Raw genomic sequence first — 26,746 nt, 5'->3', positions numbered from 1 at the left:
GCTCACCTTTCTGAAATGAGTTGCTGAAAAGGTATTCTGAGATTCAGAAAGGGTAAGGGATACAACGTTGACCTTTTGGAGACAGGAAACCTTTGATGAACTATAGGACACCAAGACGGTTCATTTAAAAGGTGGTTTCAAAGCATTATCCGCGGCTGGTTTTGTATGTGCATTACTGAAGCTCTCAGGTTGTCTTTTTACGTAAACCCAGTGAAATAATGGTTTCTGCAGCTGTTCATGGGTCTGCAACTCTCATGTGGCACCTTGGCTTCTGGGCTTTGTAACTGCTTTTCAGTCTCTTTTGTGGACAAAATTAAACTTTCCTTACCATTTGACAGCATGGAACTTTCCTGAGATGGGCATTAAGGAGAAAAGAGACAGGAAAAGATCACCAATCCCATCTCCATGTAATTAAGGCAGTGCAAATAGCTAAATAAAATTGTTGCTAATGATATTTACTCGATTCTATGAGTTCCTGTTCTTGTTTCAGAATAAGTTAGGGATCAGCTGCTCATGAAATGTATAGATTATAAATCTTTGTGGCAGGTAATAGGGTGTGCATTTTTTTTAGGACAACTTTATGTTAGGACCATGTTTAGGCTTGCGTGTTTTCTTTCTGTCCCTCTGTCTCTTTGTGTCTCTCTATATACACACACTCACATTTATATGTGTGTGTGTGTATATATATATACACACACACACACGGATGCACCTGTGTGCATACATGTATACATACATGTATATGTATATGTGTGCCTGCTTTCATAAGATAATAATTAATGAAGGATAGGTTAAAACTTAGAAAAAGTAGTTTCAAACTTTGATTTATAGACTTATATTGACTATGTAACCAAGGAACCAATTTGTCCTCTTTTAAATGAAAGACCGTAAAAATCAGCAGTAATCTATGAACTTTATTTTTTTGGTTCTGGGTGTGGAATTAATGAAATTGTCTGGATCTATATGTGGAAGTTAACACTTCTAAACTGCTGAGCTTAAGCTTAGCTTGAAATTTATACCAGTAAGAATGAGTCCCAAACAAAATTGTATCTTCATGTGTTGAACACATCATTATTTAGGTACATAATATATAAGTAAGGATGCTGAGAATAATGCGCCATCCTGGCCTTCAAATCTAGCAGAGGTATTGGAGGAGGTCGTTGAAAGGATGTGACCGCCTCAAGCCAGACCTGGGCAATCAGAGGCTTCTCACCCTCTCCCCTGTCCTTGGAATGCATATGTTCTGCCCGCCATTCCCACAGTGGGGACCATTTTCAAGGGTGCAGACTTAAGAAAGCAATATGTTGTGGAGATCCTCGGGACCTTGTACATGATTGAACCCAGTTAAGGCCTCTATATAAAATTTAAGATTCTGATGGGCAGGTGTGGAGAGCTACTCATCTTGCAGCTGCCCAAGACAAGCCTCTTAAGGAAGTTCCTTTGCTTATTAAACCTGCCACTTACCAATCTGGAGTGGCTGCCTTTTTTTTCACTCTTCCCTTGCCCTGTGTGTGTGGGCACCAGTTTGCGAACCAACAGGAGTAGACTAAGAAATAAGCAGTGACATATTGTGGATGTGTAATGGAACACAAGTTCTTAGAGGAACAGAGTGGAGGGTAACACAGCGCACCCAGTTTGTATCAGGGGATGTTTCTTGGGTGAAGAGATGCTCGTGCATCACAGATGTTCTCCATTAGCTAATATCTGCTGAGGGAAAGGACTTCCCAGTAGTGGGACTGTACATCGTGTCCTGAAGACAGGAGAGAATATGTCCAGGGAGTGCAAGGAAGTTTGAGTGACTAGAATTTAGGGTGTGTAACCAGAGGCTGAAGGGTCCTCTGAAGACGCCCCTACTTTTCCATCAGGCTTCCTCCATGAAGACTTTCTTGACAACTGGAGTTGGTGGTCTCCTTCGCTGTGTCCCCACGATTTTTTGCATGTTTCTATTATTGGATTTTTCATAACCAATTTAATTGTTCATGTCTGATTTCCATACTTGTCTGTGGGATAAAACAGCATCAGGGCTGTCTCCCAGTCCTTATCATCAAACCTAGAAAACAGTAGGTGCTCAATACCTGTTTTTTAAACACATACATAAATGACTGGCTGGCTGGATGAATGAACGATTATGCACAGTTTGGGGATAAGAGTCAAGAATTGCCTTGGTTATCAAGCAACACTTCATAAAACGTTAATGGTTTCATTTTTCTGTTCCAGATTACTTGCAGCATATAATAGTCTTACGGATAAACACCTGGCTGGATATTTTAACAATACAAGGATAAGGCGACATCTCTTGAGATCAGGGCTGGTAAGATTTGGTCTCATTTCTACCTGCCCTCTTGTTTCATTAAATCCAATAATTCCCTATCTTTTCTGGTTTCCTCTTTGAGCTTATTGGTGACATCTTTTCCCTTCCCTCATTTTAGAAAAATTACTTCCTTTCCAAAGCTCTGACTTATCTATTTGAGGCTGTGTTTCAAAAGATAGGATGAGAGGTCATGATGGCTGCTAAGGCAACTTATAAATTATTGAGGAAAATCCCTGTGAGTTTTCAACAGCATATGTCATTTGTTTATTTACCCACTCATTTATTCAACCCATATTTATTGAACATATTGTATAAACCAGGAACTGTTAGGGAGTAAGGATAGAAAAGACTTTACTGTCTTCAGGAAAAAAATATTGTTTTTAATAATCACAGGATATGGTGTGGAAGACATGAACAGTTCAAAATTTTCCTTTAAATTTTTAAAAACTCTTTCATTTCATGTGATGGTTTATTGATACATTAGTGTCTTTCGTTAGCTCCAAAACTATCATTTCCAGAAAATTTCCACTTCTCTAAATGTCTATAGTGTAAAACCTTTAAAAAACACTGTAGTTTTCCATTCAAAGTAAGGGGTGTGGTTATAGAAAGTGTGACTAACAATTTTAGCTGTTTACTTTCTTAAAACACTGTGGGTTTCCTTAACTATTGTTGCCATGGTGTTGAAAGGATATGCATTGCATTTCTAATTGTTGTTTATGTGCTTGGCAGTCTGTCTGGGTAGTTCTCAGAGAGCCTGCTTTTTGTCTCCTGGGGCTTTGTTATCAGACAGACCTGGCTGAAACCTGGCTTCTGCTATTTACAAGACAGAATGTTCAGCAAAACACTTAACTTTCTCAGCTCCAACTTCTTCAGTTGAAGGAAGATAATAAAGATAATGATACCCTGCCCTCAAGATTGTTGTAGCAATTAGAGATGTGTAATAAATGGTTGTTGTAATTGTTGTGGTTACCATTAACACTACTTCTTCAGATAAAAGTCTGTGAGCTTCATATATAAATGGGAAGGACTTTGTATTTACTTATCAACGTCATTAACAAGCACTTATTGAACACTGATTATGTGCATGGCAACTCAAACAGGAAGGACACAGCCCTTTCTCTAGAGCAGTTCAGATACAGTCCCTGAATCAGGAGTGTTCGGTATCGCCTGGGAACTTGTTAGAACATGCAATTTCTAGAGCCCCAGCCCAGATCTGTTGAGTCAGAAACTGTGGGGTGGGGTCCATCAGTCTTTTTCAACTTGTCTTCCAGGTGATTCTTCAGATGCTGGCTCAAGTTTAAGAACTTCTGCCCTATAGGAGCTTCCAGTCTAGTTGGGGAGATTAGATACTCCCAGGGGAGAAATATCAATGACAAGTTACTTGCTAAGGGAGGGGCAGTGCAGGAAGTTCTCAACAATTTTTCCTGGTTGGATAGTCATGACATGATATCCCATGGACAACACATTTCAAAGACCGTAACTGAGTTTTTCGTAATTCCAAGCACACTTTCTATAACCACACTGCTTTCTTCCATTAGAAAATGCATTCATAAAAAAGATGATCAATAACCAATCACTCGTAGCACAACTCTAGCTGATCTTGATACTCCAATATGTTGCAACAACAGTGCTAAAAAACTAGTTATCAAAATTAAGAAATATGTGGACTTGAATTAAGTACGAAAAGAAGAGCAGGGTTTAAATAAGTGAAAAGGAAGATGAACATTCCAGGAAAGATAACATCCTCAGTTTAGGGAAGATGTAGAAAAATAGAACAAATATGCCCATAGGAAGGAATAAAAGAAAAGCAAGTAAATTAAATTCAGAAACTATCACTCCTGGGACTTGCAGTGATGTCACTTGAAACCAATCTGAAATACTTTATATCTGCAGTACTGTATAATCTGAAAATATCTGAATCACAGCAAATTAAATTACATTCTGGGCTAGAGAGTGAAAGAAGAAAAGCAGTGTGAAAACAATGTAATGAAACCAATTATTTTAAAAACAAATTGATGAGATCCTCTGTAGCTTACATGTTTTGTCCTTCAAAGTATTTCCTGTGAGATCATCAGTCCTGTGATCACTGCTCCTATTCACTGTTTCAAGGTAGCACCCCCTGCCTTCTTCCCGAAGGTGTTCAAAACAAAGAAATGAAAAGAACACCTGGGTTCCATTAAGGGAAAATTGTTACTCTAATGAAAACCTTGTTTTAAACGTCAAGTGCACCACCTGTCTGTGTTTTCACAATGATGGGTATATGAGACTGCCTTTCTCTTTTGTTTCCTTATGAAACATTCATTAAAAGTGAAAGTTTATCAGCCATAGCACTACACCTCATTAGCCTTAAAAGACGCTGCTTCCTTCTCTGATCAACTGACGGTCCATCTCTCTCTCTTAGGGAACTAACAATACATTTTCTGCTTTGTATTTCTATGTATGTTTTATTTATTCATGACAGATCACAAGAAATGGAAGAATACTTTCTGAAAAGGAATACAAACTAAATATCATGAAGAGGGATCACCAAAAATATATCCGGGAGTGCTTAGCCCAGGCTATTTTCCATAAGGTTCTTGATATGGAGGTACAAGTATTAACTATTTTCTTTACAACTGATATTTATTAATATGATAATTAATTAATAATACTTTCGGTACCCAGAAGCAGGGGAATTCTTCCTATATTTCATTAAAAAGGAATGGAACAAGGTGACCTGAGAAATACTCTATATCTCTCTAGGTAGTGAGGAGACAAGACACTGAAGTAAGCATTTCTTCATTTCAGTTAGGGAAAAATATGGACATCATTGTATATTTTGTGATATTTAATTTAACAAATGTAGAGTTTTAATCCGTAATGGCTACTTTAAAACATACCAGCCCTCACCATCTGTACCTCAATTTCCATTTGCTAAAAAAAAAAGTGACATCTGCTTAAATATCAGTAATTCCACTGCCATGAATTATTTCGGATTTGTTATTCTTTGAAGGCTCCGAAGCTCAGCCGTATGCTAAATTTCAAGGAGCAGGCATTGAAACATCTGCTGTCCCTCCTACTTTAGGCCACATTGGTCAGCACAGATTCACAACCCAAGTATCAACAACTTTTTTTGCAGTCTGACATGGCATTTTTAGAAGGATATCTAGCTAACTTGATAAATTATTTTAGCCTCGCTCCATGGAACTTGTAGTTTCAAGCATCAATGCCGTTTTAATGTCTGTGAAAAAGCATGTCACTTCTCGGCTTGACCAAGTAGCAGTAAATCAGAAAACTTGGCTCATAAAACCATTGACCTGTGGGTGCACTAAACATTTATGACCAACTGTAGAATCATCAGTAAACCAATACTAAGTGTAGTGCCACTCAAAATATTTATTATTATGCTACTATTAAATTGAGCAAGTGTTGTGCTCTCTTCAGATGTACATGATTTGTTCATTTAGGAATTCATTTTGTGATTTATGTAATGTGCATGAATTACATAGAATCATTGTTCATGGCTCCCAAATTCACTTCTTTATAAAAGTATTAGTTGGAATTCTACAACTAATGTTGAAAAAATAGTACAGTGTAAAATTAATTATACATAATTTCAAACTTAATCAGTAGGCACCAAGTTCTGTCTTAGCCTTGATTCCTGAACTTTCGTTTTCCAAAATTTCCTATAATGCACACATCATAACTGTTAAATGTGCTGTTATTAAAGAGTCTTTGTGTATTCTTAAAGTTTGGAATAAATAGCTTAGATAAATGTTAACGTGTAATATATAATTTTATATAACATATAATATATTAATATAATTTAAAAATAAAATATTTCTAAATTGTTACATTTGTCTCACATTTAGTTTATGCTGATGCTGTTTACTAATGTTGTTGTATTACTATTCACATATTCATTCATGCAATAAACATTAATTGCAAGCTTACCATGTACCAGTATGGGGCTATGTGACATAGCTGTGAGATATAATTTTTTAAAAAATGCTGTAGGAAGTGATCAAATGCTAGAAGAGAGGAACAAATAGACTGAGCTCAGAAAAGAAGGGAATGATGACTTGCCTCTGTGAGAGTCAGAGGAAGCTGAACAGAGGCCCTGCTTTTTGAACTGAACCTGGAGGACTGAATGAAACTTGACATGAAAAGATAAGCAAGGCATTCCAGAGAGTGAAGACAGCAGGTGTGAAGTTACAGAGGTGTGAGGGGACATTGTGGATGGAAAGGAAAGCTCACTGAGGCCAGACTACACTGTGAGTTGGTTGAAAGAGTGGCAGGAAGTGACACTCTCCAATAAGTTGGGGTCCTGTTTCTGGAGGCCTTCAATTCCCAGCTAGGTTTGCAGTGTAGGTGAGGAAGCGATGAAACATTTTTCAGCACGGAGTGAAATAAATGAGCAGAGCTGTTTTAGAAAGATGATGTTGCTAAAAATGTGGAAGATGGATTAATGAGCTGGAGAAGATCGCAGGTGGGAGGTCAACTAGGCAGCTGTTGCCAGAGGCTGTGGGCTAACAGCAGTAGTGGACGTACTGGGGCGATGCCGCCGTCCACAGGGATCTGGAAGAGGGAGAGAGACCGACACTGCCTGCATGAGGAGTGGGGAAGGAGACACCCAGGGCCACTCTGAGGTTTCTAGCTTCGTGGTGTGTGCGTTGCAGGAAATTGGGAAGAACAACATGGGCTAGATAAGAACCTTCAAACGGTGAGAAAACCTGATAGAGTGGTGTCCTGGAAGCCAGGAGGGTCTCAAGCTGCAGGATGGTTCAATAAGATGACTACTGGGAGGTTTTTATGAAGAAAAAGAAGCCAAACAGGAAGTTAGTGTCAGATAGACCAAGATTCAAATTACAGTTCCACCACTGACTAGATGTATGACCTGGGGCAAGTTCATGACCCTCTGCTTCAGTTTCTTCATTTGTAAAATGAGACTGCTTAGCAATTGGAATTGTTCAAGAAGAGATGATGCACACGAGGCACTTTCGCAGCGCACAGATACGCACATAATGTGAGCTTGATCAATAAAATTGTGCTTCTGTGCAGTTCTGCATCCTACTTTTATCAGCATTACATGTATTTTGCATTTTTTAAACAAAATCCTATGGCTGAATCATATCCCATTGTATATATGTACCACATCTTCTTTATCCATTCATCCGTCGGTGGACCTTTAGCTTGCTTCCACGTGTTGGCTATTGTGAAAACTGCTGCAATGAACATGGGATTGTAGAATATTCCAATTCTTGAATATATACCCAGGCGTGCAATTGATGGATCATAGGGTAGTTCTAATTTTGATTTTTTTAGGAACCACCATGCTCTTTTCCACAGTGGATGCACCAATTTACATTCCCAACAACAGGGTACAAGGTTTCCCTTTTCTCCACATCCAACTTATATGAGGAATATAAACTAGTCAAACTCATAGAGGTAGAGGGTGAAATGGTGGTTGCCAGGGCCTGGGGGAGAGGAAAATCAGGAGGTATTACTTAACGGGGATAAAGTTTCAGTTACGCAAGATGAATAAGCCCTAGAGATCTACTCTATAGATCTATTGCCTATAGTTAACAATACTGTGTCGTATACTTAAAAATTTGCTAAGAGGATAGATCTTAAGTGTTCTTATCACAAACTAATAATAATAAAGAAGGTGGGAGGAAACCTTTAGATGTGATGGATATGTTTATGGCATAGATTGTAGTTGAGAGTTTCACAGGTATATACTTATCTCCAAAGTCATCAAGTTATATACATTAAATATGTACAACTTTTTGTATGTCAATCATACCTCAGTAAAGTGCTTTAAAAAACAAAAACAAAAACAAAACAAAAAAACCCCAAAATCTTGAGGAACCTTATTTTAATAATTATATTCTATTCCATTATATGGATGGGCCAAAAACTTAAACCATTCTCTTTAAAGTTTACGTTGCTCCTGAAATTTTGCTTTGAAGGAAAAAAAAACAACCTTTCAGACGACATATTTGTTCATAAAACATTTTTTTTTTATTATTCAGACTTCTCCCTAGGTTTAGAAATGAAAGTTATGGGTTACAGCGTAGGAACACTTTTAACTGCCTAATGTAGGTTAGGAATTGGCTTTCCAAAGAGTTGTACCAATTTATATTCCCACTTGCACACTTATGCAGGTGGTTCTTCTCCATCTCAATGACAAGAGGGGTAAATGAGAATACAGTTAGATAGTGGGATTATTTTCCTCTAAAAATTTCTTTGCTATAATTGATATGATTCTTTCCTCCACTCTTTCCTGTATGCTTAGCGTTACCATCAGCTTGAAATTAAAAAGAAACTGGAGACATTAGCTAGGAAGGAGCGAATTCAGAGATTTAAGGTAAGGAGCTACGTAACTCTTTTACTTCATAATATTATTTTATGATTTTGAAGGCCAATGGTACTATTATTGAAGTGGCTTGGGGGCACTTTATTTTGGGGTAACTCATAACTGAGGTCAAATGATTGTTCCACCAAGCTTAAATCTTGGCCACTATTATTCCAGAAGATCATGACAAAATAGGAGCTGCTGTGCAAGAGAAACTGTATAAGACACAAGTCATTGAAAGAAAAACTTGAAACCGTTCTTCTCAAGTTTGAAATTTTGCTTTTATATTTTCTTGATTGATTTGTGATAGAGGCCAAAAGATTTATTTGTCATAAAAGGTAAAAATAGATGGTGACATTCCCAATGTGATGGAAAATGGGGCATTTTAAGAATTATCCAATGGTACATTTTCATGTGAACGTGACCCTTGAAAATATATGGTAGGAAAGATCTACGTTAGCAAACAAAAGCATAAGATTTAGACATTTTGTGAAGGCATTTTAAGATTCCTTGTTTTTTACTTTTGCATTTGATATTTCATCTTTGCAGTCAACTTAGGAGATGTGTAAATTTAAATCAAGAGATGAAAGATTCAATTAGGCATGCTTGAAAGGTTTCAGTTTAGGTTGGCAGTTTTACTTAATTTCTTGAGCCATTCAAACCCACGTGTTGTTCTTCATTTTCAGGGTATTACAAATTTGGGGCTTAAGACACATTCCACAAACTGATGAATATTCGTAAAGCTTTTGTGGGATAACTCGCCATAGGAAACAGTAATTTTCCCTCTTGCCTGATAGACTCAAATCTATTTTATCTTAGTCAAAACATACTCTTGTTACAAAAGTGTTGTTAAATAACAGACAATAGGTCAGTTTTTCAAAATCAGAAAAGTTGGTGTGTAGAGATTTGCCGTTAAGTCAACTTTACCAATAGTGTCCTATATCGAGGACTGATAGATTCCATACTTTATCTGCTGAAATGTTGATGGAAAAAATAGTTACTGGAAAATGGTTCCTGAAACAGTGTTCTATTCACTCTCACCCAGATTGCCAGACACACTGACCAGATACATGGGCACATTATAGCATTGGCAGAAATTCCTGATAGACACTTCATTTCCTCTGTACGATTTTTATTCGTAACATTTTCACCTATAACTGCACTTGGCGAAAGACCTATATTTTAGGTCCCCCATATGTAATGTATAACCCTTTGCTTATGGCATTATTTAGTAATTTTTTAAGGCAGAAAAGTAATACTTTCTGGTAGTCTCTACTAATCAGAGTAGTGAGGAACATTGTGCTTCTTGTAATGATCTGCTTAAAGCAGATTAATAAATATTATTGCTGAAACTAAGGATACACTGCATCTGTAGCTATTACGGTGAGCAGAGCTATTTCTTTGGATAAAGCACACTCAATTTCCTGCCTTTCACTACCACACCCAGTGCCCAGTACAGCTGTGGAAACATCTCCTGATTATCATGATGGTCCTCAGAGGGAGTACTTTTGAAAAGAATGAGAAAGAACTTCTCTAGTCCTATAACACCTCTTATCTGGCAGGCACTAACGTAACCTAGATTACTAATTATGCATCGGTTTGTTAAATCACTTTCTTATTCCAGGGAGAGCACACAGGATGGACTATAGGAAATAATATGCCAATCCTGTCTCCCCGCCCCCCAGTTGGCCCCAAGACTAACCATGGCCATAGTGTTCTGGTTGATGAAGGACATTCCAGTCCAGTAACACTGGTGAGTCACGTTAATAGCACTCTGACCTGCACCATGCCAACTAATTAATTCATGATTTTGTATTACTCTCAGAAAGAACGCTCTCTGGGTACATGGTTGTATCATCTTGGGAATCCTACTGAGTGAAAACATAATCTTGTATCCATTCAACTCTGTCTTTACTGGTTGTCCCGCCTTCATTCACTATCACCCCTGTCAAATCCATTTTGTTACTGCTAGATTAGTTTTCTTAAAGTGCAGATTACTTATGTTACTTACATGCCCAAATACCTTCACTGGCTCTGTGTCACCTATAGAAAAGCCCAGACTCTTGCACCTGACATTTAAGACCCCAAGCCACATGACATCAATTTAGCTAACCTAATACTTTTCCCCACGATTACCCTTTAGCACCCTACAATGCAGCACAATTGAACCATTGGTTGTTCCATGCATGTTCTATATTTTCTGACCTCTGGATTTTTTTCTTGCTGTTTCCTCTACTCTTACCTTATCTTAAAGCTTCTTTATGCATACAAATTCAATGGTACTGCACAACATGTCGGGCCAGATACATCTGAGCTTCTTTTATCAAAAGTATATGCACACAGTCTAAGATAAAAATAATTAAATGTACAGAAATTCTGTTTAAAGAAATTGCACACTGACATTTCATTCCACTTCGCTTCATTTATAACCTAGGAGTGGTATTTGCTTGAAGGAACATAAGGTAGCTTGAAACAATATAGATACAGGAAAAGACTTGCAAAATATTTCCTGGCGGTTGATGGTTTCAGCTTTAAATGAATTGATTTGATGACATCTTTATTCTGGCTTTGTGTGGCCTAATGTATTTCCTTGTTAGCATGAACATTTTTTTGGATTGCACAATATTTGTAGAGGAATTGCAATGCTTTCACAGATTATTGAAGTAGGTTCATCACATATAGTGTTAAGCTTTGACATTTTCAAAAGATAAATATGTTTTGACATTTCTCGATGAACAGCTCAAGTTATGAAAAGCAACCGTCTTCCCTTTGTTGTTATCATATTTCCAGGCTTCATTTAAATGTATATGTACACAAATAATTCTCTTATTGGGTGGCAAATTCACTAGACTCTCAAAAGCTTATCCTGGGTGAAACAAAAGAAACAAGGGCCATTTTCTATCTTCCCACCTGTTTCAGGGAGGAAAAACTCTTGAAAGGCTTTCTTTTCAATTTTCCAGCTGAACAGCCTCAATAAGTAGTTTATGATACATCCAGGAGATGTTAATGTGGCAGGAGTGAGAAAGTAATTTAAAAATTACAGGAACCACTGACACCAGCACTTTAGCAGCCTTTCTATCTGGTAAGCCAGGATTCTTCACTTGATCACCCCCTGCGGTGCTGCTGCCTCATAGGGGATACCTATTGTGATCTTGGAATTGCAGTTCCCATGTTACAGAAATTCAAGTCCTTCTTTTTTGTTTTCCTAACTTGGTTACATATCCTCTGAATTGGATTCCTGACCTCCAGGTGCCATTGGGATAAAGATAGTAATCCTTTTGGGATATTGCCATCCATTTTTCTCTTTAAACTTTCTTGAGTGAATAAGGAGAGCATACGGTGAATAGTTACTTCACTTGGTCACTAATTGCACCTAAACTTTCAAAATAGCATGTAGGCTTTTAGCTGCACCATGCCATTAAAACTGTGGAAATCATTCAACTAATTTTGTACAAGCTTGGAAAATTCACCCCCAGAGATCTTCTACTAAGAATTAGAAATGCTCAGCTAAGCTGAGTAATCACCAGGTAGTCAATTTCAATTCACATTCTGGTACAGTTTTGAAAATGTTAAGCTACAGTGCCATATATATTCCAAGAAAATATATTACGAACAGTTTAAAATATAGCAAATTTAAGGTGGCTCCTGATGTGAACTACAACAGTTTGTAGTTCACAGCTGTTAGTTGAATGGCGCAGATTTGTTTTTAGAGATACATGTAATCGGTTAAACATTTGACTGCCACATTCATCTAACTGAATGCAAATGTGGGGAAGTAACATTTAGCACACAGCAGCCAATAGATCATGTTCTAGTTTAGAGTAACCTGCTTTCCAAGTCCTACATTCAGTGTTTTTGTGTTCAGTTGGATTTTTTTTTGACAGGAGTGGGTTTTAAGGCATATTTATTTTACAGAGATTTGTTTGGATGATCTGATCCCTTTGTTCAGAAAACTTCTAGTCTGATTTCTCTTTGTGGGTTTTAAGACCTTTCACCTTTTGGCTCATAGAGGCTTATGTCTTTTTTCTTTAAACCAAACGCTGCTCTAGTCAGTCCACTTGGCTTCTTGTCTAGGTTTGTATGCGGAGACCAAAATAACGACTTTAACATAAGGATGCGCTCCCCGCCTCAACACACACGCATGAGTCTCAGCTCCTGCACCATCTCTACTCTATGAGGCATCAAAAGCTCAGACTCCTTTTGTGTCGTTGATCTGCCAAATTTAGTGTGTTGCCTTCATCCACGCATACCAAGATGGTATATATATCACCGTGTGGATCTTTCAGCCAGAGCGAAGGGTATAAGGGGAAAGTGAAGATGCATTTCTTCTTTCTAAGGGCATGATCTGGAAGTTTCATATAGCACTTCTGCTCACATCTTACTGGCCCAAACTGAGACATACATCTATATGGAGTTTCAAGAGACACTGGGAAATACAGTCTTTATTTGTGATAGCCATGTTCCCTAATAAATATTCTATTACATGAAGAAAGGAAAACAGATATTGGGGAATATTCTCTTTGCTCCCCTTCCCATGTCTGGCTCACAACTGGCTCTTCTTACTGGGATGTTCAAATTTACCATTCCTCTTTTCTCCTTATCATTTTCTTCTTTTGCTCATTCATTTGGATAAAATGTAATTACTTCTGTGAAACTTTAATTTTTACTAGTCTCATTGGCTTATTCCAAATAACTTTTAGTTCTAAGTTCTATTAGTTTTCAGATATTTTGTTGTTATTGTCTCTTTGGCAGTATTTGTGTGGTTCATTTGACACTAATTGTCTTGTGTTGCTGTTTAGATGTTAAAACTTACTTTTTCATCTCACAGTGACTAGAGTTGGAATTCAATAAGTGTTGATGTAACAAAATCAGAGTTTTGGCAACATATAACATGCTTGTCAAGATGGCGCTAAGACCAATTTTTGGTTGGTGGGAGCTGTCCTATCACCATTTTTTATATATTTATACAACACTTTGCCAGAGTTGAATATTTGTTGTCACCATTACACCGTGAGTCAATGTAATAAGCCTTATTCATTAATCATTTATATACTGTTGTTCTCACACTCTCTTACCCAAATTTGCATGTATCATTCTTAACAGGTTTTCTACTGTTTTATTGTAATAGAACAACTGGGCCAAACATCTTGTTTTTTCCATTTTTGAAACATTGCTGATCTTTATGCTAAAGTTACAATGTTCTGTCAGTGCTCCAAAAGACACATCTAATGCTCTGAACTGGCACTTACGGTTTTCTCTGTAGTACATTCTTGATTAGAAAATGCATCAGTCAGGGTCTCAGCAGGAAACAGATGGCTCACACAAATAGGGTAATTAGGAAGGGTTTAATAAAGAAACTAGAAAGATGCAAGTGGGGTTAAGGAAAACCAACTGGGTATGTAAAGCATGCTGGGGTGAATACAATGGGGAACCACACCACATAGGCCTAGGGGGAAAGAGAGGACTTGGATACCAGAACCAGCTGGCAGGTTCTGGGAGAGGACTTCCTGATAGGAGCTGTGGACTTTGTTGGAGGGACCCAGCTGGCCCATCATAACCCTGGTTGGGAAGGGTCCAGGAGCATTAAGACCCCAGTCTCCTTCCCTCCTGTCTTTTGATCTCCTGCCAGTGTCTTTCACTGGCCAAATCCAGCTGGAATCCTGAGGTTAGTTGATGTAGTCCATAAAGAAATAACTCCCAGCAGCCAGAGCAGAACAGAGAAGACAGAGAAGAGGGGCAAATGGAAACTATCCAGCCTGGAAAACATCTCCATTTTGACAGTGTTTTCCAAAGTTGCCAGTTACAATTTTTCAGTTTTGTTTTCCTAGTATTTCAAGGAAGAGGTTGAATAAATGGTAATGCATTAGAAGTAAGTATTTGCCTTCCCTCTTTTTGAATCATATTGTCTGCTTTTACTTCAGCACCAATCTTAAGACCTAAAGGACTCGTACTAGAGTTGATGTTGAAAACATTTAAACAGGAATGAGTTCATTTTAATCATAAGCCCTTAGATCTCTAAATTAGGAACATTATTCAACTTAACATTTAATTGAGCAAAGCCATTCAATTTACAGCATCAATTAGGTATTGTAAGCGAGTTCACAGTGTGAATAAAATACAGGAACCTAACAGAGAACATCTCCTTTATCCAAAATACTCTACAGTTGTGGCAGTTAGGTATGTAGAGGACTGCCACACCATATGTTTTAACAAATACGTTGGGTCATAAGAATATGTATAATGGAAGGACATAATTAAAGGTTAATCTGTTCAGTAAAAAGGCACCATTAATTAGTCTAGGCAATTTGTTGAGCTATTAATTGGTCCTGGAGACATGTCAAGATACTAATTTAAATGGAATTTTTTTCCCTAATTGTCTAGACAGCCCCTCGACCATACACTGCCCCAGGAAATACGCAGCCTCCAATTCGATTACAACCTCTACCCAGTAATCCTGCAGTAGGAACTGCTCCAAAGGTAACTTCGGGGTCCAGATCAAAAACCTCATTGCTGGAAAATGAAGCTCCATTTCCCACTGGGGTAAATGCTTTTTCTTCACAGTCTTTAAGATGCTAGATTCAATTAATCTATTTAGTGAAATATATATTTTGCACTTATTAAGCACTTGCCATGTATGTCTGTTTAATTATTTCTTACTTTAATTGGAAGGCCTATAATTTCCGTGTTATTGGGCAAAAGAGTAAGGAATAGATTTGTAATAATTTAAGATGATCTCTCATGAATTTGAAAGGTTGTGTGAAAAACAAAGAGGAACTTTTTATAGCTAGATATGACTTCTATCAGAATAGACCAAGTTTTGACTGCTTCCAAATTTTAAATGCATGAAACCTAGAAAATGAAACTTTCCAAGAATAGGTTTGCATTTGCATGCCGACTTACTTTACCATCAGTGTATGAAATTGCTTCAAGTTTGACTCTGGAGAAGGTTGGATATAGAAGGAAAAGAATGTCCATCTTTAAAAAAATCCTGAATTAATCACACACAGAAGCTTGACTATGCTTCCTTTTCAAGGTTATATCTCAGGTAATTTTCACTTATTTTAATAGAGCACAGGAAGGAGGTATGATAGCCATAAAATATGAGTTACTTAAAAGGGAAGGATAATTGGGACATTTAGTAATTAGGGAAGGTATTGTTTGTATTTTTAAGAGCAAGAAGAAACATTTGCCAGCTTAAGATAGAATCTGTGTTATGAGTACAATTGTAATTATGCTCAAATGGGTGAATTTAGCTCCATTAATTATTAGGAAACATATGACATATGAAATTAAGATATTTTTATCTAAAGCTGACAGATGACCTTGACACTAAGAAATTAATTCAGACAGATAAATTATTGTTTTTCACATTAAAAGTATAAACATAACCCTAAAATGATAAATAATATTTAAATCCATTTAATATGCTTTTCAGCTTGTGAAGCATTTTTCACAAACCTTACTTTAGTTAATTTAATAGTAGTTTCTTGGAAAGAAGGAGAAATTATACCAAAAGTGGTGGCATTTTGTCTAGGACGACTGCTTAGAGCTAGGCAGGAACTTATTGGGTCATAAGCCAATTAGGTTGACACTTTCTTGGATCTGGTCTCCACTTTAAATGTCCAGAGATTTCCCATTTCAAGCTAGTGTCCAGGAATAGTCAGATCTTGAGAGATTGTCTCAAGCTAACTAAAATAACACATGACAAGCCCATTTTTTCTCACTATAGTAAATCAAAATAGGGAATCAAATCATAATTAGGGACCATTAATTCACCAGATAACAATTAAATCAAAGCTTGTAGGAGCAGTACATTTTCCCCTTATAGGCAGACCTACATGGGAAGCCAGATCACAATGAGAAGGTTGCCTGGAGTACGGAATCAGAATGAGGGAATATGGTAGAATGGAATGTTAATGGCATCAGGTCATCTTAGCTTGATGCGTCTGTCTCCTCTTAGGAATGGGCTTGCCAAAGGTACCAGAAAGCTCGAAGGTCTTTGGCTAAAGCCCTCTGTATCTTCCAGGGATAACTTTGCCTTTAGGACCAGAAATATTCAAAGTCCAATGGGTGGAATTTCCTGTCCCTTAGTTAGTACTCAGATGGGCACTTTCCACGTTTGCCAAGGTGATTATATTCTTTTCTAAGTTCCTATATCTATTAACTCTACTTGATCGGACCCATCTTTATGTTAGATATGTGAGCACTATCCATCAGGTAATATTTAATTTTTTCTGACTAGCGAACGATTTTTCTTTTAGGTGATTTTCCAAATCTGCTCTGAGCCACTGGGTAGATTTATTAATTAAATCTGCACAGGGCCTTTTATGCCGACAAGATTGAGATCAATTCCATGTTAATTTCAACTAGCTAAACTTACATTTTTCATCCAGTGGAATTTATTGGGCACTTACTATGGACTGGGTCCTGCTCTAGGCATTGATGATATATCAACTATCAAAGCAGACAAAATTCTCTGACTTTTTGGAGCTTATACTGTGATGTACATAGGCAAAATATACTGCCAGGAAAGACATGCAATTCTTTCAATGGCACTGATGATGAAAATTACTTAATATAAAATCAGACAAGAAATTCCTAAAGAATAATAGTCTGCATGATTGCTGAGTATGTAGTAAGCACCCACTAAAAGAGTAAAAGATATGCATGGGGGAATTGTTTGAAGGTGCAATAGACTTAAGCAGGTTGAATTTTCTAAGTATCAGGGGTGAGGAGCTTTGATTTAGGCAAAAGCAATTTGGTCAAAACAGACTGGCTGAGATGCTACTGAGTAAAATTAATGGTGTGATTGAAAATGATTATCCGTAGAATGAGAGTTTCTTATACACTGTTGATAGGAGTAGAAATTGGTACAACTATTTGTGAAGGCAATATGGGAATATCAACATTTTAAATGAACATGCTCATGCATTTTAGCATATTGGAATTTATCCTAGGAACACACATGCATGTGGAAAGAAACAGATTCAGGAATATTTAGTATTGTAATATTTGCAATAGTGAACATTTGGAAGACACCTAAGAAGGTATTGTTTAAAAATGTTATGGCATATTAAAGTATATTAAACAATAAGGTAAATTATTTATACTGGCATGGGAAGATGTCCAAGATGCTTTGGGCTAAAAAAAAGCAAGGTAAGGAGCAGAAGGTTAATTTTTTTAATTTACTAAACCATTTCCAAATAAGGTACGCCATTGATTGATAACTACTTAGAAATTAAAAGATAACCCCCAGGCCCAAAAAGTTCTGGATTCATTGATTTTATTGTTTTATTATCTTGTTTTCACTTCTTTAATTTATATTTGTTATTACAATGTCAATGCACACCATCACAGAAAAATTGGAAAATGTAAGAAAAGAAAAATGAGAGCATAAATAATACCTGCAACATCAAGCATTCTAACAATTCTAAACCCCTTGGTGAATATCTATCTATTTAAATCACTTTCTGTTCACATAAATGTTGTTTTCAGTCAAAATATGGCATATACATGCCTTTATTTAACCTGCTTTTGTTTATTCAGCAATGAGAATGTTTGGGGAATGACTTCCCTTTCGTAAAAATAACTTTTCACAATTTAAGCATCTCAAAATAAAGAATAAATTGGCAGAAAATGAATTTAAAACAATACCAAATAAATTGGTATAAAACGGATAAAAATGAGTAAAGATACTTTAAAGTTTGGGAAACTACCTCAGATATACAAAAATTATCAATATGTGAAAGTTCAGAGGCTCAAATATACCTGAAACATAAAGTTTTTGTTTATACATTAGGTGCTTTTAATCATTAAGGTAATACATGTTGACTAAACTTATACGCCCTCACCACCCCACAATAATTCAAATCCACAAAGGCAACCCTGTGTTCAGAGTCTTCCAGTCATCCCTGATTTTATCAAAATCCACATATAAATTATTTAAAAGAAATGTATGATCACACTGCATGGACTTTTTATGTCAGGACTCTGGACAAATAGATTAACACTATTCTTTTTGAAGCCTGATGAGAATCTATTATGAGAACAAAGCAGAATTTAGTTAAATATCCTCCTACTGATGGACTTGGTGGTTCAACTAAATTTTTTTTTCTATTTCTTTTCTTTTTTTCATGGAAAGGCATTTTATTTTAAATATAGCAGCACGGGCATGTCAATCCCAAACTGATCAACTAAATTTTTTAGACATATGTGTGTGTGCATGTGTGTGTGTGTATGTGTGTATTCTCGTGCACATTTACATAAGTGTACTTGTGTAGTTATCTGGGTGAAATTTATTCCCACAAGTTGAATTTCTAGGAGAAAATAAGCTGAATAGAGACTTTGGGTCAGATTCTGGGGTTTTGGTTCCTTGAAACCATATTATCAAGGAATGTTATAACACCTGGGTGGGTGAAATCAGTGTAAAAAAAGTGCAAATACCCTATCGTTAAGTGAACTATCCAATCCTATCTCAAAGTATAACACTTCGAACTTCTTGATTTTAAATTGTTTAATTGTACTGGGTCCCCATAGATTTAATGGATTGTTGAGGGAAAATCCCCAAAATACTATAAAAATGCCATCACTGTATGTTTGATTTAAAAAATATACTTAAATAAGGTTAGAAATCCATGAAAATTTAATTTGCTATGGGTACTACAAAATGCCATTTTTCAACAGATTGAAGTGTTTTAAGTTTGCCTATTGATATCAGTTGTGTTTGCATTCAATGTCAATCAGACTGTCTTGTCTTTAATTTTGGGTTATGTTGGGTCACCACTTCTATTTCACTTGTTCTTATGTCATGAAATGTGATTACAGGGCAAGAAGGCAACGATGAAGTTCAGGAACTCCATGGACAATTCACAGGGAATGAATCGATATCAATTTCCAAAGATTAACCGTTACATGGTGCCTATTCCTCCTCCACTTCCTCCCCCTAATGGAAAAATCACAAGGGAAAATAGACCTGAAACATGGAGAAGGAGAAGAGTTCGTCCAACCACTGCTCCAAATGGCTTAGAACCTCTCTTTACCAGGGTGATTATAGAATCAAATTTTCTTTCATTAATTTAGCACCGATTACATTGCACTATTAGATTTCTAGATGAAATCTAAGAGAATCTAGGGAAATCGAATGCAAAATGACTTGCATAAAGAAATATAATAATTTTATAAATGTAGTAATTGTAAGCTTGAATGAATCTGAAACCAAATAGTTGAGTAGTTCAGTTGAGTAATTTAGCATAATTGAGAAAAATATCAAGTAAATCTTGTATTCCAATTTAGTTTGTATTATACCCATTTCCAAATCATTTATTTCCTTTAACTTGCTCATTCAATCACATGTCAGGAAGTATTTTTACATTTAATTTGTGACTATTCAGGGACTTAAATATATCAAAAAACACAGTGTACCATATAAAATAATTATTAACACTCACTTTTAATAATTTTGGCAAATTACTGTATAATATTTATAAATATTTTCCTTTCAGTGTTCTTAAAATATATTGTAGCTTGTTGTAATCATTTCTTAAAATACTAATAAAGAAAATAGTCCTAAGGCCAGTTATATGTTATACAGATACAGGCTAGTATGAAGGCAAAGATCTCTTAATTTTTAGAGTGTAAGTATACAACTAATAGCAATTATACGTAACTTTTGTGGTTATTAGCAGATGGCTGGGTCAACATTTCACTGATGGAGAATCAGGGAGCGAAGTGCCAACATTGCATGTTGACGGCATGTTGGCTTTCCAAAACCAACCTCGTTCAAGTGCTCTGTTTACCCCTTGTCCACATCTCCCTCCCAGCAGCTTTCCTCACCAATAACTTGCCTCACCAATAACCTTCTCTAAAAGTTGGGACTATCTTCCTTGTGCTTGCTCAAATTTCCTCCTTTCAATCCACCTTTCACTAATTCTCTTTCTTTGTTACGGTCTCTGAGAGAGCCTCGTACCCCTCATCTCCGAGGCCCACCCTCCGCCCTGTTCCTTGATCTTATCCTTTTCCACTGCCATGGCACTTTGCACTGTCTGTCATTCTCCTCTCCTGTTTGGATTTTTATTCCTTCCTCTAGTATTCATCTCTGTCTCTCAACATACCCAGGCCTTGCACAGAGTAACCAAGTCCTTTCCTCACATTCTGTAGCCTGAGACTTCTGTTTTCTCCTTTCCTACTGCAAAGTTCTCTGAAGAGTAGTTTACTGTAGCTCAGTCTAACAAGCAACCCCTGGCAACTCAGCTTACATTTAATTTCTTTTTCTCATTATTGTCTGTTGCTGGTCAGTGGCAATTCTGGGACCCAGACTGGATGAGTAGTCCCTGTCCTGGGGTATTTGGCCTTGTGGACAGCAGAGCCATGGAATGCTCTGAAGGTTCCATTCAGAAGTGACACATGTCACTTACACTTGAATTCCATTACCAAAGCCTGACAGCAATGGAGTGGAAGTATCATCCTCTCATAGAGAGGCGCAGTGAATATCTGGGGCAATGATAGAATCTACCACATCCACTAAAACTTACTTTGAATTCTTTGAATGCTGGCACTGGTCTCTACCAGGCCAACAAGCATGCTCTCTTGAAGGCTGTGGCCCCCACTTGCAAAAATGGTGACTCCCTCATCATCCTCATTTGGTGGCAGCATTTGATTTTCTGATGCTAAAATATATTACTGGGACGAATTCTACCTGGTCATACTTTATAAAAAATGTTTAAATCTCATATAAACCATAAGAATATGTAAAATCTATATGTTCAAGTTAAACAACAATCGAACACCTGTGTATATACCATTACTTCCCAACAAGGTAGAACACTTTTGTCGTACGATAAACCCCGTTTCCTGCCCTGTCACATCCTCTTCTACTTCCCAGAGCAACCACTATTCTGACAAATGTATTAACTGAGTCCCTGCTTTTCTTTGGAGTTCTATTACTTATATGCATAAAACTTCAAAAATAAGCTCAAACCTAGCATCGCAATGAAAGGATAATATATCTAGGAGAAAATAAGCTGAATAGAGTCTTTGGGTCACCATCTAGGTTTGTTTCCTTGACAGTTTTAAGAGCCCCTTGTGGGGAAGTGAGAGAGGTCAGGTCATGAGTGTGTCCTAGAAAAATGGGGCTCACCAGAGTCAGGGCATCTAATGAGGTCCTCGTGTGGGTCAGATACTCGACGTCCAGGAGGAATATGGTCAGGCAAATGGGCTTCCGTAGCTGGACACAGAGGAGAGAGCAGCAACTTCTCCACCCTGTGGTCATGACAAGTGAAACACGGATATAAGCATCTGAGCTGGCTTCCCCTGAGCATTCTATTTCAGATTAGAAACACAGCAGGTGTCAGCAGGCATCCTGGCTCTGACAGACCTTGGCATGTCTGGCTCTTGAGTTCACAAGGCTTCAGTCTGACTTGGTCTTTTTTTTTTTAACTTCAGTTCTCTCTTTTTGGAATCCTTATTTTGAGAATGTTGGGACTACTAGACTGATGCTCTAATATTCTTAGCTTTTCCCTCCTATTTTCTACTTCTTTGCCTTTTTGCTCTACTTGCTGGGAGATTTCTTCAATTTTATCTTCCACACATTCCATTTAAATTTTTCTTTTTTCTTTTTTAAAATTTTATTGAAATATAGTTGATTTACAATGTTCTATTTAATTTCTGCTGTACAACAAAGTGACTCAGTTATACATATATATATTCTTTTTCATTTTCTTTTCCATTATGGTTTATCACAGGATACCGAATATAGTTCCCTGTGCTATACAGTAGGACCTTGTTGTTTATCCATTCTATATATAATAGTTCGCATCTGCTAATCCCAAACTTCCAATCCTTCCCTCCCCTACCCTCTTCCCCTTGGCAACCACAAATCTGTTCTCTATATCTGTGAGCTATTGACATTTTTCTTTTCCTGCCATATTTTAAATCCTAGAACTCCTTTTAGTTCACTGAATGTAATTTAGAAAGCATCTTATTCTTGTTCTGCATGATTTTGATTCTTTGGTACTTGTGGAGACTTGCTTTGTGGGCTAAGATATGTTCAGTCGTTGTAAAAAATGTGATTCTTTAATTGTTGGGAGCAGAGTTCTATAAATGTTCAATAGGTAAGAAATGTCCAATTATGTCATTCATATTTTTACATTCTTACCATTCTTTTTTATCTGCTTGGTCTCTTAGTTCCTGAGTTCTAGTGATAATTCATTCTCTGTAGTTGTGGATTTGTCAGTTTCTTCTTGTAATTAGTCAAGTTCTGCTTTGTAAGTGTTGAGAATACCTGGTTATATGCTCTCAGATTTGGGATACTTTACCTTACTGGTGAGGATATTCTTTATTGTTAAAAAATGATCCTCTTTATCACTTATTACTTTTGGCCTTAAAATCTATTTTGTCTAATAGTATTTCTCCTTATTTTCTTTAGATAATACATATATGTATATATATACATAAATATAAATATATATTTATACATATATATTTCTTTTACTTTCAGTTTTTCAATGTCTTTAAAGCTTTAGGCTTTAAATGTGTTTATGCAGCATATGTGTGCTTTGTGTTTATTTCAACCCGAGAATCTCTGTTCCTTTAATAAGTGAGTTTAGTCTAATGACATTTATTTTATTTAGTGGTATATTTAGATTTACTTCTACCATCTTAGCTTGTATTTTCTACTTACCATGATTTGTCTTTAATAATAGCATTTTATGCTGTTATTGTCTTTTCCTCAAAGCTTCCCTCTCTTGCCTCTATGGCACTCTACTTTCACGGTTCTTTGTTCTCTCCTTTGACCTCTCATCTTGCTCCTCTGTGCCTCTTTCATCTTCACCCCTAAACCTGGCCATCACCATAGGCTTAGACCTTGACACTTGTCTTTGTATTCAAAATGTGGTCACCTTCCACATGGCTTCAGTAGCTTTCTAGATGTCTCTTGGATCTGTCACTAGCTCCTAGGTCCTGGGGTTTAGAATAAAATTGGCACAGTGGGGTAAATCGTGTACTTTTTGTTTTTACAGTGTACAGTTCATGGTTTTACTATATTCAGAAGTTAGGCAACCATAAGCACCATCTAATTTCAGAACTTTTTCATCACTCCAGAAAAAAAAACCCATATCCATAAGCAGTCATTCTCTAATCTTCCTTTCCCTACCCCTTAGCAACTACTATTCTACTTTCTGTCTCTATTGATTTGCTTATGGATATTTCATATGAATGGAATCATACAATAAATATTCTTTTGTGTCAGGCTTCTTTTATTCAGCATAATGTTTTGAAAGTTCATCTGTGTTGCAGGTTGTATCAGTACTTTCTGTTTGTGGCTGAATAATATTCCACCATATGGTTGTACCACATTTTGTTTATCTCATTGTCAGTTGATGGGCATTTGGGTTGTTTTCCACTTTTTGGCTATGAATAATGCTGCTATGAGCATTTGCCTGCAAGTTTTTGCATAGACATATGTTTTCATTTCTTTGGATGTATACCTAGGAGTGGAATTGCTGGGTTATATAGTCACTCTACATTTTACTTTCTGATGAACTGCCAAACTGTTTTCCCAAGTGACCACACCATTTTACATTTTCATCAACAATGTATGAGGGTTCAAATTTCTCCACATCCTCAGCAATACTTGTTACTGTCTTTTGATTCTAGCTGTCCTAGTGGGTAAGTGGTATCTTGCTGTGTTTCAAATTTGTATTTCCCTAATGACCGATGACACTGAGCATCTCATTCATGCCAATCATGCACTTTTACTTTAGTATTTAGATTTATTTTATTTTGATCTAGAAAAGATTCATTTAAGGAGAGATGGCTCTCATGGTTAATTTACACATTAAATTCATTCTTTCATTTCATGACTACCATCCCAAAGCATCCTTCAAATGCTCTTAAAAGGAAAGAAAGAGGTAAATGAAAGAGGTAAAGAACTATGGCTTGCTGGTGGCCACCTGTTCCTCTGTGAATGCATAGAACAGGGTCCCTGGAATCTGTAGTCTGTGTCTCTAGGCCATGATCCATGAACTTCCTACTCACCTTTCAGGCATCTGTAATTGCACAGGGCTTATCTGGAGTCTAGGAAACCAAATGACAGGGTGTAGATCTCACAGCCCAGCACATTGCTTCTGTGCCCTGTTGCTTTATAATTTGGAGATATAATACCTGCAGAGTTTTTTAATGCTTTTACAGAATCTATGTGACTAGTTAGATTTTGCTCTGAGGTTTACCTCATCCATCTGCAGATTTCTGTGTTTCCACTCAGGACTGCTGGTCACCTACTCCACACAGCAGCCTACTGAAAATGTGGATGGTACTATAAATAGTGTTTATATATGTGAAAATACAGGCTTTCAAATAAGAACCTACTTAATTATTATGCTTATCAATTAAAAAAATAAAACATTGTTTTAAGTTTTTATATGTTTTATGATAGAGAAAGCAAAGAGCTTCTCCAGGCACGAACTAGTCTAGGGCTTTCTCCGTATCTGGTTGAGGCCCCCTATCTACTTCCTAGACTCCAGATAAGCCCTGTGCAATTACAGATGTCTGAAAGGTGAGTAGGAAGTTAGCAGATTGAATCAGGAAGCAGAGGGTTAAAGGCAGGAGGGGGAGAAGAGAGTAAGCAGAGTCCATCTCAGTAGTAGTAGATTCTACATAATGATGTTAAATTAAACTTTGTAGAATAGCTCCCAACATGTTTCTCCCCTGCTTAAAACCTTTCACTAGCTTCCCCTTTCCTAATGAAAGCAAGTTATTCTTCTGCCTGACTTTTAAAATGTCAGTTTTATGATTATTCAGGTGTGTTGAGACCTATAGATCAGAAGACACTTGCCTTTAAAAAGACAGTTTGTCCCTTACAGTTCTCAAGAGGAAGGGACATGCCTGTTTATTTTAGTCAGGATTCCATCTAGAACATTGTTTGACACATATCTGGGCACTGTGGCTCAGCCAAGTTGATAAATAAAATTAACCATCACACCAGGCCATACAGGGCCACCCAGGGAAGCACCAGGGTTATCAGGAGAGGCGTGGGAGGAATAGGTGGGAAAGAGCCTCTGTTATGGTTTCCAAGGAAGAATTGGGCAATGCAGAGTAAGCAGGCATAGGATGAGATAGTATGAATGATTTTGTCAGGCCCTGGTGTTGGGCTGTCCTGAGTTGTCTAGTACCTGGTGCTGGGGCAGGGGAATATTGGCCCAGAGTGTTAGAGGCTGGGGGAGGGTGGATATGGGCTCTCAGTTGGTTAGTGTGCACATGATAAATGTTCTCCCAGGTAAGTCATTTACTATCTCTAGGAACTGGTTAGTCTTGGGTGAGATAGTGTCCCAGGGTCAGTAAGGACCCAGATGTGAAAACATCAGAATAAAAGGACATGCCTAGTATACTAGCATTCAAGGGCTTTCAGGTTTTGGCCCTTTTCCAGTTTTCTCTCTGCTCCTAACCAAGCCAAACTGAACTACTTTCAATACCCTCAACTGGTTGGTCCACCACTTCCCCAATTCCAGTCTATATTTTTTTTAAATTACTTTATGCCAGAAAATGTTTTTCTATGCATTGCCTGTGAGTTCATGGGAGATAAAAAGAATGTGTTTCCGTACCCATCTTTCCATGACCCTCTCAAAGATTTTATGCTCTACACTGTATTTCTATACATAGTAATAGGATTCCATCTCTTCTTCCCTTCAAAAGGACTTTGTTACTTTTCTTATGTTCCTTAATATATCCTGCTTAGCATAAATACTCATGTACCTTTATTATTTCTTCTATTCCCAGATTATGAAGCTTGTTGAGGGCAGGCATTTGATTTTATTTACATTTAATCAAATGTTTATTAGTACTGTGTTCATAAATGGGTACTGTTTTATTTTCCATGCAAAAAGTAAGCTTTTAGTTACACTTTTTCACTTAGGTAAATACTATGGATATCAATTATGCCTTTCAAATATAGATTCCTTTTCTCCAACAACAAATAAAGCCTAAAAAATATTAGCTTTTTGGGAGAAATTGCACATTTCTTTTGTTTGACTTAATTTAAGGAATATTTAAAAATTTTTCTTTGTAGTCAGTGCATTATCTTAGTATTTTTTACTCATAGTTTCTCA

The 26,746-nt window shown here is 37.0% G+C and overlaps 1 protein-coding gene across 4 annotated transcripts in view; it reads left to right on the top strand.

Moving 5' to 3' along the window:
- Positions 1-26,746, top strand: part of ERICH3 (glutamate rich 3) — a 116,997-nt gene that overhangs the window by 32,697 nt on the left and 57,554 nt on the right. For 2 of the 4 annotated variants that reach the window (XM_059924518.1, XM_059924499.1), the window contains exons 2-7: positions 2,218-2,311; positions 4,773-4,898; positions 8,589-8,660; positions 10,273-10,401; positions 15,030-15,188; positions 19,473-19,691. In XM_059924518.1, the coding sequence (XP_059780501.1) occupies positions 2,218-2,311; positions 4,773-4,898; positions 8,589-8,660; positions 10,273-10,401; positions 15,030-15,188; positions 19,473-19,691 (799 nt within the window). The remainder of the gene's footprint in view (positions 1-2,217; positions 2,312-4,772; positions 4,899-8,588; positions 8,661-10,272; positions 10,402-15,029; positions 15,189-19,472; positions 19,692-26,746) is intronic. The other 2 variants (XM_059924509.1, XM_059924526.1) reach the window with 2 other exon arrangements.

This window comes from Balaenoptera ricei, chromosome 1 (assembly GCF_028023285.1).
Source record: "Balaenoptera ricei isolate mBalRic1 chromosome 1, mBalRic1.hap2, whole genome shotgun sequence".
Classification (NCBI taxonomy): Eukaryota; Metazoa; Chordata; class Mammalia; order Artiodactyla; family Balaenopteridae; genus Balaenoptera; species Balaenoptera ricei.
The sequence above is the reverse complement of the archived record's forward strand: the minus strand, read 5'-3'. Positions and strand labels throughout refer to the sequence as shown.